General features: G+C 36.9%; 1 protein-coding gene across 1 annotated transcript in view; it reads right to left on the bottom strand.

The window, feature by feature from the left end:
• Impg1 (interphotoreceptor matrix proteoglycan 1) overlaps positions 1–12,224 on the bottom strand; it is a 130,401-nt gene that overhangs the window by 87,997 nt on the left and 30,180 nt on the right. The window contains exon 5 of the mRNA XM_028756217.1: positions 9,019–9,083. Coding sequence (XP_028612050.1) covers positions 9,019–9,083 — 65 coding nt within the window. The remainder of the gene's footprint in view (positions 1–9,018; positions 9,084–12,224) is intronic.

Here is a 12,224-nt window from a genome sequence, read left to right as displayed (position 1 = left end):
ATTCTAAACGCATTTTTCAGAGATTCTATACATATGTTTTTATAAAAAAAAAACTATTAAGTCACACTTTCAATATCCATTAAGTTATTCTTTATGGGACCAAAATTTGGGGTTATACTACATGTGGTACATTTAAGTGATTTGTCTTATGAGAGTTGATTAATGTTTCTCTTTGTGACTCTTTAAAAAGTGTAAAGACAAGTATTTATATTGAGCTTGTTTCTGAAAATTATCTTAAAATATTACTCAAGTATTTAAAGTCCAGATTGCTTTAGCAATCAGTAAGTTTTAATTATTAAAATTTAGATCAAGGACTCCAAGAGATGAAAGTACATTAAGATACTGTCAGTTGCCCCTTTGCTTTTCTCTGTTTTGGGGTCTATTTATTTATTATGAGTATTTTGGCTGCATATGCTATGTTCACCATCTGTGTGCCTTTTGCTCATAGCCGTCAGAAGAGACGTTTGAATCCTCTGGAACTGGAGTTACAGTGCTTTGTGAGCTAGTATGTGGGCTTTGTTAAAGCAAAGTGCTCCTTTTTTTTTTCCAATGTGGATTACATATATTTATTTTGTATACAAGAATGTATATATGCTTGTATATTTTTAAAGCTCTGGACAACACTGAGAGCAGAAACTGTACAGTCACTGTCTAATGGGGAGTTGGACATGTACATACAAAAACAAATGAAAAGAAATATTCACAAAGCATTACGAATCCTTCTCTAGCCCCTCAGGACACCTTTTGAAATACTCCTTTACAGACCAATAAAAACCATTTCTAGTTACTGATACCAAGAAAGGAGTTTCTAGGTTCTATTCAAGGGATAACTCATTTTAACTTATATGAATTACTATTTCATTATTTTTAAAAGAAAGGTTCAAGGAAAATAGTGTTATGATCAATTAGTTTGTAATTAGTAATAAATTGCTTTTTAAAAAATTAGACAAAAATATAGAATGTATTGGCTTAGTTTTTAAGCCTTAGGAAACAGGATATATCAAAAAAATATATTCTCTCCCAAGTTTTTTAAAGTGTTACTTAGCTCTACGAGGTTCTGTGATGTCATTGCACTGGGTGTGGAACTGTGTGGTTTTTAGTGGGAGCATTTGAGTTAGCTGGAGAAATGACTTAAAACATATTTACATATTAATTATTTTTTAAAGATTTATTTGTTTTATTATTTTATATGTATGGATGTTTGTGTGACTGGTGCCTGAAGAGGTCAGAAGAGGGTACTGGATCCCCTAGGACTGGAGTTAGAGATGGTTGTGTGCTGCCACATAGGTGCTGAGAATCAAACCCAGGTCCTCTACAAGAGCAACAAATTCTCTTAAGCACTCTCCAGTCCAAACATGTTTCAACGGGCACGTAATATTATACATGTTCATGGGATATCAAACATGTGCATTGTGTAATGTCGAAATTGGAATCACTACATCTATTTCTTTAAACATTTATATTTCATTGAGAAAATCAAAACCATTTTTTTCTTTTTTTGGTTTTTCGATACAGAATTTCTCTGTGTAGCCCTGGCTGTCCTGGAACTCACTCTGTAGACCAGGCTAGCCTCGAACTCAGAAATCCGCCTGGCTCTGCCTCCCAAGTGCCACTGCCCGGCCCATTTTTCCTTTTTAAGTACACAGTAAACTATGATTACTTATAGAGTCTCTTTATTGTGTGACAGGGTATTGAAGAAGGTGATACTTTTAGGTAAAATAGTACATGTCATTTGGTTGATTAGGATCTGGAAGGATGATGTCACTGGCATCTTCCTTTACAGCTGTAGCTGGACAGTCTCTTACAAGCACTTGAGATGGAGGTGTTCTCCATCCTGGGAGGACAATTCAAATGATCCAAACTTTATAATTTTATAACTAATTGTTTATACCATATTTTTTTTTATAAAAATGAAAATAGCTTATCTTATCTTTTAGTACGTTCAACCTTCTTTCAAGAGTGCCTTCATTTGCTTCCTATCTAGGGTGCCAGTACTCCTTCTCACCAAATCCTAATTTCTGACATGTTGGAACTAAAAATGAGGGAAAGCATGATATTTGTCATTTTGAGACAAATTTGCTTAATTTGCTTAATAAAATCACTTCCAGTTGTATCCATTGCCCTGAAAATGATCTAACTTCAATCATTTTTATGGATGAAGAAAATTCCATTGTGTGTATACAGCACATTTCCTTTATTCCTGTGCTGCTATAACTTAGCTACTATACATTGGGCTGCAAACTATACTGTTGTGCAAGCAATTCTGTGATATGTTGATTTGGTGTCATCAGAGAAATCGCCAAGGAGTAGAATAGCTGGGTCATATGGTAAATATATTTTTTGCTTTGAGAAACCACCATAGTGATCTCCACACTGAATGGCTAGTTCACATTCCTCCCGGTAGAGGCTTCCCTTCCATCCCTGTCCTTGCAGGATCTGTGGTGAGTTTTCTTACTGACTTTCATTCCAATGGACAAGACAAAATTTCAGTGTGGTTTTTTAAATTTGTGTTTCTCTAAGGGCTAGTGAGGTTAAGTGTTGTTTTCTTATTGTTATCAACCATTTGTATCTTCTACTTTCTATTTGTTTCATTAGTTCATTTATTGGAAGGGCTGTTTGATTTCCTTATAGTTTAGTTTTTGAGTTCTTTGTATATTCTAGTATTAATACTCTACCAGATGTCTAGCAAGCAAATACTTCTCCCATCATTTAGGACACTTTTAAATTCAATTGCCTACTTTCTATCTTGTTGCAGAAGCTTGTTATTGTTAGTTGTTGGCATGATTTCCTGAGTAACTGGAAGTTTACTAAAGATTATTCAGAGCGTTCTTGTTTATGTGTTTGTTTGTGTGTGTGCATGTGCATATGTGTGTGCGTACAAAAATATACATTGGATATTTCTCTATATCTGTATCTATATACCCAATGTATCTTTTTGGCATCCTTTAAGAAAATCTTGATGTAGCTAGATGGGTTTCCATCTTGGTCTTCTGTTCTATTCTATCAATTTATGTGTCTGATTTTGAACCAGCATCATACTGTTTTCATTACTGTACTTTCACAGCATATCACGGCAAAATGTATGACATCCGTTTCATTTAGGGGATCCAATGTAGGAGAATATAAGCTTTTAAGTTACAGTCTTGATGATTTTCTGAATATGTTGTGATGTTTTCATTTTCATCTCAAATTTTGTCAATTTTGATCTTCTTTCTTTGTTTTGGTTAGTTCAGTTGTCATTCTTGTTAACAAATGCAATGAAATAAAGAATATGTATATGCAATGAATCTATCTATCTATCTATCTATCTATCTATCTATCATCTATATGTTCATATTTTGCAGTTTTTATTGATTTCTAATTTTATTCACTGTGGTCAGATAGCACAATTTATTGTGGTTGTTATGATATATGTCATTGTCTGAATGTTATAAATCATAATCATCAATCCTAAAATGGGGTCTGTTTTACAGAAAGTTTCGTGGGCTACTTAGATATGTTTATATTCTGTAGTGTTTGGATAAAGCATCCTGAAAACGATTGTAAGTCCATCTGAACTATAATGTCTTTTAATTCTAATGTTGCTTTTTTTTTGAGTCTTTTGTCTTTGTAACTTGTCTCTTGGTGAGAGTTGGATATTGAAGTCATGCATTGTTATTGTGTTGAGAAAAATCTGCACATTAATATCCAGTAATATTTGTTTTATAAAATTAGGTATTGGATACTTGGTGTATAGATGCCTGGGATGGTAATATCCTCTTGATGGATTGTTCCCTCAATCAGTATGAAGTGACTTCCTTTATTTCTTCTGATTGCTTTTGGTTTGATGTCTATGTTATTGGACATTCATATTTTGGTTCTCTAGTTTCATTTGCCTGGAATACTTTTTTCCATCCTTCTACCCTAAGTCTGTGTTTGTCTTTGTGTTTATTACAGACAAATAGAGAGATTTTCCTTTTAAATCCAGTCTGTTAGTATAGGTCTTCTAATTGCAGAAATGAAACTATTAACAAAAATATTGTTAATTGTTGCTATTTTGCTGTTTTGAAATATGTGAAATCTTGTATTCCTTCTTCATTTACTGCTATTACAGTATGGTTTATTTTTTCCTATGGGTTCATAGATTTATTTAGCTCAGGGTGTATTTGTCCGGTAGTGCTTGAGTCAGTGATCTTTAGTTTTTTTTAGTTTGTGTTTATCATGCAATGTTTTAGTTTTCCCTTCACTTATGAAAGACAGTTTTGCTAGGTATAGTAATCTGGATGGGCAACTATTGTCTTTCAGAGCTTGGGACACATCATTCCATGCCCTTCTTGATCTTAGTGTTTCTGTCACTTTCCTCAGTTTGTTTTTCTGTGTAATTTGTTGCTCTTCTCTTGAAGCTTTCTCCCTCTTCCTTCCCCCTCTTTTTTCTGCACCATTAGTAGTCTGCATCTACTGTTGACATAAGAAGGCTTTTTTCTGGTCTTGTCTCTTTATCATTTTAATGCCTTCTGTATCTTGATGGTCATTTCTTTCTGTTGGTTTGGGAAATCATCTACTATAATCTAATTGACTATATTTCCTGTGCTTTCACATGCACACATACACACTCACATACATGTACTCACATATGCATACACACACTCTCTTCTATGTTCAGGATTTATAAATTTCATCTTTTAGTGGTGTCTCATAGTTCTCATTTGTTCTATTTGTACACTTTCATTATGATATCTGTCATTGTCTGAATGTTATAATTCATAACCATGCCTTCAAACTTTGATATTTTGTCTCCAACTTTATCAACTTATTAGTGCATCTTTTTACTGAATTTATTTGACCTATAGAAAGTGTGAACTATGTTCATAGTTTTAATTTAATTGCTTTTTTTTCTGTTTTTCTTTTTAAATCAAATCGTAATTTTTACTTATTCACACAGGGGTTGTAAACACAGAAAAGCAGGATGTGGGGAAGGGGATGACACTGGAGTGTGGGTGTGCAGGGGAAGTACAAATATCTTTCAGAACAGGGTATCAGCTGGGTGAAGGTTCAGGAGACAGGTCACTATGACTCTGCCAATGATTGACTTGTCCTTATCTATGTTGGTATTATCTGCCAAGGCTACCTATTTACAAGGTCTATGACTACTCAGGCTGGTAAATTTCCACAAAAGCTGCCTGTTTACAATAGCTTATGGCCATATGTTTCAATGCTTTTCTACAGAGACCCAAGACTTGGTGTTAGTATACATGTATAACAGGCCTATTGCTGATTTTAGGCCTATGGCTGATTTTAGGCCTTCAGTGTATAAACAGGGCCGTCCCTAACATCTCCTCCCTTCTCTAAGTATAGAAGGGCTGTGGCGATTCTAATCTTGGGAAGGCAGGGATAGAGGCCTGACTTCCAGTAATTGAAGGGGACTTTGTAATGGCTCGAGTCCCCCTGTTGTTGTCCAGTGAGGCATGAGAGCCATACCCATCCCGATGTCTTTTTTCTGGAGACAGGATGCATCAACTCCTATGCAGTCAGGCTTGTCCCTCAGGGAACCTAGAGAGATATTTTTAACTTTTCTTTATATTCCCTTGAAGTGCTTAGGCTCGCAGCCTAAGCAAGAATTCAGATTGCCAGGCCGGGGGGGGGGGTTCTTTGTGTCCTCTCTCTGCTTGGTCTAGGGGCGGAAGTCCCTTCTCTTAGGTTGGGTGGAGATGGGTTTTTGGGAACACCCTGGATAGAGTAACAACCTTATCTTGAGTCTCGTGGTCCTCCATAGCTAACTTATGATAATGTATCTGAATAGGTTTTGCTACCAAATTATTTATCTGTTTTATCACCAAGTTAGTCAGCCTATTTAAGGCCCAGGGACCAAAAGAAATAAGCAAAAATAACCCAATTAATGGTCCCAACACAGGTAGAAGTAGGGTTGACAACCATGGAGAGGTTGAAAACCAATTCTTGTACCAGCTCTCATCTTTCTCTTTCTCTCTCTGTCTTTTCTCAGGGCCTTCTCTGACCTTTTTCATGCTCTCTTTAACCATCTCTGTCTTGTCTATGTAAAGGCAACATTCTTCTTTAAGGGCTGTGCACAGTCAAGAGCTGTACACAGTCTTTTCTATTGTAAATGAGTAAATCAAGTCCAATAAAGTCCTTTGCAATTTTTGGAGGTCTCTTCAGACAGCGTAATGAGGGATTTCTTCAGATTAGTGATGCCAATCTCTAGCTTTTTGATGTTCTTGTCAATGGCCTGTCGAAGGTCTGAGTAGTATAAGTTCGGAGGCCAGCATCTGGATTAGAACTTCTAACAGCAGACATCCTGGTGATTCATTTTTACCTGAGATACTTCCCAGGTTAGAGCTCCTGGGAGGCCCTCTTCCTATGGGTTTTGTGAGGTTAGGTGCAGAGCTCCCGAGTGGGATCTGCTCTGTGCTCGAGCCCAGACTGGAAGTCCAATTTAATTGTTTTTAGTCTTTTTATTTCTTTAGTGAACTCTTTGTTCTAATAACTGTTTTTTAAAATTCTTTATTTGGGTTTCATTTCACTTACTCTTATTAGAATACATTTCTGTGGATTTGGTAATTTTTAGAGACGTTGTATTGTCTTTGTTTTTCCATTTTAATTTTATGTTTCATATACTTCTGCAATGGTACATACATGTGGATCTGGCATTAGGCTATTGGCTGAACTTTCTGATCATTGATAATGTATAGTTTTGAAGTCCTTGGAGTGTTCAATTGGCATTAGTTATAGCAGAGTTGAGATGTCAGCCAATCTCTGATGGTCTATGTGTAGCCTCAATAGATAAACAGCCATTGTGCTTGAATCACTGGTTACAAACACCAGCATTAATCTGAGGGTAGATTACCATCTACAGAAGCTACCAAAACTAATGACTAGTCCCACAATCGAACCCACTATCAAAAATTGCCCTTTTGGTTGTCCTCAGTTTTTCTATAATAATGAAGTGGCTGTCAGTGAGAACACGATGAAGACTGGAGTGGCAGCCAAGCCCATGTGGTTGCCAAAGTAGTCTGAATACTGCTGCGATTCTTTTACAAATCCCAGAGCCACCCCCAGGCATTAACATAGTTTCAATTTAGTCTTTATTCTAGTAACTTTTTTTTTTTGCTATAAAGATTCATGACAGATAAAACACACTATCTTCCACTTTTAAAAACAGAAAAGCAACTTTTAATAGTATTAGCTTGATTATACTGTACTATATACAAAAAGAAGCATGAATTATTTTTTAACAAAGGCTTTTTGTAAATAATATGTTTACAAATAAGTCTTGATATTAAGAATCACAAGTCTAACTTCACCCATTTACAAGGGGAATTAACAACCAGTCAACTTTTGGTTAAAGGATGTTTTTCACTTTTTTGTAATTGAAGTTGAACTAGTCTTGTTGCATTATTTAGAAGTAAGTTTAGAAATAGTAAATTATTTTAACTTAGAAGAAATATAAAAATGAAGTAACAGCAGATTTCTCTAAAGTAAATAGATATATATGTGAACTCCATTTTCAGTGTCTAAAAGTCTATATTTTAACATATAGATTTAAAAGAACATCTTTTCCCTCTCTTAAAAAGAGAACAGATCTCATATATCAAACTCATTATGGCTTCAAACTTACTATGTTTCCCAAGATGATATCAAGCTGTGATCCTCCTGCCTCCCTTTCCTGAGTGCTAGGACTATAGGCACAAAGTACCATATCCAGTGTAAGTGATGCTGGGGGTTGAACCTGGAGATTTAGATATCCAGAGAATACTCTACTGACCTCCATCCTTCCAACTCCAAAATGTGCGTTATTAAATATATCATTAACATTACTAAAAAAAAAGCATTTCCCAGAAGTTTAATAGTTCTATATACTTGAAAGTATACGTAAAATGGGGCAAGAAAGACAGCTCAGTGGTTAAGAGCATTTGATGTTCTTATAGAGGACCTGAGTTTGGTTCTCTGTCCCCACATGGTGGTTCACAACTGCAATTCCAGTTCCAAGTGACCGAACACCTAATTTTAGCCTCCTACCAGCACTGTACACATATGGTACATGTATATAATCTTGGCAAAATATTCATACATTTTAAAAGTGTATATGTGATATACAGATGACACATTTTGCATTTAACACACTGTATTGCTATATAGTTCAGTCTAATCTTGAGCTCACTATATAGCCCAGGTTGGCTTCAAACTCATGATCTTTCCATTTTAATTTCCTGAGTAATGGGATTATAGGCATGTGCCATCTGTTGTACTCACTAAAGTATTATTAAGTTATAAGGGAACATGATAAGACTGCCATAAATAGATGAAATACATGAAAAATAAATTTTAAACACCTAATAAATATAAAATTATTATCTCTTTTTGGGTAAATATTAAAAATTTATATTTAGGGCTGGTGAGTGACTCAGCAACTAAAGGTACTTGGTTTACAAGCCTGATTACCTGTGCGTGATCCCTGGAACCATGTGAAGGTGGAGGAGATAACCCATGCTACAAAGTCATCCTCAGATCACCACTTGTGCCAGCCTGCACTCAGACATACATGTCATGCACACATACACACGCATGCAACAAAAAGGTTAAAAAAAACCACCTTAAGGGTAAGACGTTATACTCAGCATTCCCAAATGTGCACTGAGATAGGTGCTTGCCAATTTGAGCAATAATTTATTATTTAAATTAAAATAAATTTTCTGGAAAATATTTGGCAAAATCCATGAAAATGGAATTTTAGTATTATTTTCTCTGTGGTGCAGGGATTGAACTCAGGGTGTCAACCTGGGCAAGCACTCTCCACTGTGCTATATTACTAGTCCCAGAAATCATTGAGAAATTAGCAGTTTGAAAGGTATTTATGCTTAAATGTACTGATCAAGCAGTATTTGTTATGCATCTGGACATTCAGCGATAGAACCTAAAGTTCTAGAAATGAGAAGGTGCATCATAATTTATGCCAGCTTTTGTCATGGAGTGCTTTGCAAGTACATGATGGTTTGAAGGAGATGAAATGAGATCCAAACTTACCTGTGGATGACACAGGGGCTTCAGTAGGCGCTCCCAGTGTCTCCATGGAGGCTATCTCATCTTTTCTATTAGCACAAAAAAAGAGAAAGAAGTGGTGATACAGAGGAACGTGATGGTAGGGGCCTACATTCAAGTTTGCCTATTATTATATATAGACTAAATATTAGGGGAAAAGCATATTATAATCTTGATTTATCCATTCTTTACTAGTTAAGTTATATTTGAATATATATTTGTATATTAAATATTTGAAGATTTGTATATTGTATACAATATTTATATTTGTATATTGAATAATTGAAATTTTATATATTGTATACAATATTTGTATTTGTTCATTTGTATATTGAACAATTGAAGAAAATTTCAAACAACCTCTTTGAATAGTTATATCTGACTCCTCTTAGCCTCTTGGCTTTGTGTGGTCTCTGGGGGTGCATTTCTACAGTAGGCAAAATTGAACTTTACTTGTGTCCCAATGTTTTACTGTGCCATTGCAATGCAGTATTCTTGGTATAGAAAGTAATAGATGATATAATTGAACACTGGGATATCCCCACCAAATCTCAGACTCATTCGCATGTGCTTATCCAATAAAGATCTGTTGTAGTTGAGTGTTGACTGGGAGAGAATTAGTTTCTGGATGGTACAGGTTTATGATATCTGTATTCTTTCCACAACAGTGGTACACAGTGCTAACCAGCCAGGAAGTTGGGGGGGGGGTCAGACTTCAGATCTATGGATGGCAATGTGGGGAGATATTCTAGGGTTAGACCCAAAGTCTCAGTGGCAGTATTGTCTGCCTGTACAATATCAGCCCATTACTAATAGGCAATAGTGGAAAGGAATTGTGGTACTGTTAGCTTTTGGACCTCACTGAAAGGTTCGCTTCTCTAATCTGTTCCGTCCCACCTGATAGTGTCTTTTCTAGTATGATATATAATTTTTTTTGTACTTCATGAAAGAAAATGGAAAGCAGTGGCTGGTGTTTGGTTCTTACAGAGCCATGTAGACTGGACAGAGACATCAGTACCACCTGTGCATCTCTGTCATGCCAACACTTTCCAAAATGCCAAGAAGAATAATGTTTAAAATATAGTCATTTCTGCTGTCATGCACTCTGACCAAACATCTGATGGATGTTTGAGCCTGGGAGATGGGTCGATGGGCAAAGTGCTTGGGGTGCAAGCATGAAGATCTGAAATTGGATTCCCTAGAATTCATATAAGGTGTGGGCACAGAAATACGGATCTATAATCCCAGCACGTGGTGTTGGAGACAGGTTCACTAGCCAGCCAGCTTAACTGAAACAGAGAACTCTGTTTTTAGTAAGAGACCGTGTTTCAAAAGTAAGAAAAGTAGAGAGTGATTGTGAAGACAGTGGCATTCACAGGTGAGCACAATTGTACAAACACACACATACATTCATATCACACACACACATACATTCATATCACACACACACACATACACACACACACCACACACACTTCTCATACAGAAAGACAAAATGATGGATGTCTGCTGTATATTTGGGAGGACCAGTGGGGGGGGGATAGCAGGTGTAACATGATAATAAAGTACATTATATATATGTATGAAAAGGAAACTATTAAATATGATCAATATATGCTAATAAAAATTGGCATAAACAGGAAAATAGGTGTCAGTTTTAGAGTGGATGAGTATATTGGTAGATACAGGACAATATAAACTTACATTCTACTGGAATTTGAAATCAGCCCTTCTTGCTATTTTTTTTCTGGTATCATCCTATATGCTTACCAAATAACTTTTATGGAGATGATATTTAAATGTCAAACACTGTGGCATTTATGATTTGGACAAATTTCCTTTCCTTTTAATTTTATAGACCTTTGTTTTTATGCTGGGGTCTCAGAACCACTGGACTCTCCTTGTTCCATGTTGCTGTGAAAAAGTAACTAAGCAAGAGGAGGAGAGTGATGGTAACCATGGTCACTGCTGAGTTAGACTAGCATCCCAGTGTGTGCTGCTCTCTTGGATGGTGTCCTTATCCTCTGCTATCAAGTGTGATCCTTCCTCTAAGCTAGCAATTTGTACTACCCGCCAGAAGCTCCAGATGGAAATCTGGGATACCTGGTTCTTGTGCTGGCTTTTATTTAAAAGCCATCTGAAATTGGCAGAATTATGGACTAGTGAGGAGAGAGAAATTTCTATTTTCTTCTTGGAACAGTTTTATGTGGAAGGGAAATTTTTCCTTTACCTGACTTGGTGTCTGAAGCTGCTATGAGTGTGAATCTCTCCCTCCTCTTTAATATGGGCTCAGGCAGGAATAGAATTTCTCTCTCTGTCTGGGAGAGGTGAATCTTTCATAATTTTTCATATTTCTCTATCAAGAATTAAAATGTTTTGTGGGTATCATTTCATGTGTGTGGCCTCTTCTCAGCATTAAGACTTTTTTGAAAGTAGGAGTCAGTCCAATATTTAAACTGGCCGAGAATATTTCTGTGAATTCTATTCACAATATTCTTGTGAACAAAGGCAGTGGTGCAGGCCGAAGCCTTTCCTAGGCCATGCAGTTCCTCCTGGCAATAGCTTGTTGAAGCAAGTGAGAGTGGCTGAGCACTCATTCTTGATTAAGGAAATGGGAGACAGCCCTGCTGTCTTGTAGAGCATATGTGAGTATCACATGGGTCTTGCTGCCAAGGAGTTTGTACTTTCACAGGAAGGCAGAAGAAGGAAGAAAATGTTCAGCAAGAAGGTGGTGTCAAGCAGAGCAGAAAGTTCAAGACAGGCTTCAGCCTTAGATGGGCTGTGAAGATACTGTGGGGAGCTGGGAGTCTACCTGGAGTGTGGTGGTTTGAATGAGCATGCCCTCCATAAGCTTATATATTTGAATGCTTGGTCTACAGTTGATAGAACTGTTTAGGAAGCATCAGGAAGTGTGTCCTTATTGGAGGAGGTATGTTACTGGGGGTGGGTTTTGACGATTCAAAAAGCCAGGTCATTACCAGTTAGCCCCCCCTCTTCCCTCCACCTCCTCCTCTCCCTCCCTCTCTCCCCCTCTCCCCCTCTTTCCCTTTCTCTCTCCCCCCTCTCCCTCTCCCCCTTCCCTTTCCCTCTCTGCCTCTCCCTCTCCCTCCTCTCCTTCTCCCTCTCCCTCCTCTCCTTCTCCCTCTTTCTCCTCTCTCTCTCCTCCCTCTCCTTCTCCCTCTTCCTCTCCC

This window comes from Grammomys surdaster, unplaced genomic scaffold (genome assembly GCF_004785775.1).
Source record: "Grammomys surdaster isolate TR1022 unplaced genomic scaffold, NIH_TR_1.0 126113, whole genome shotgun sequence".
In the NCBI taxonomy this organism is placed as follows: Eukaryota; Metazoa; Chordata; class Mammalia; order Rodentia; family Muridae; genus Grammomys; species Grammomys surdaster.
This window is presented reverse-complemented; position numbering and strand designations above follow the sequence as displayed.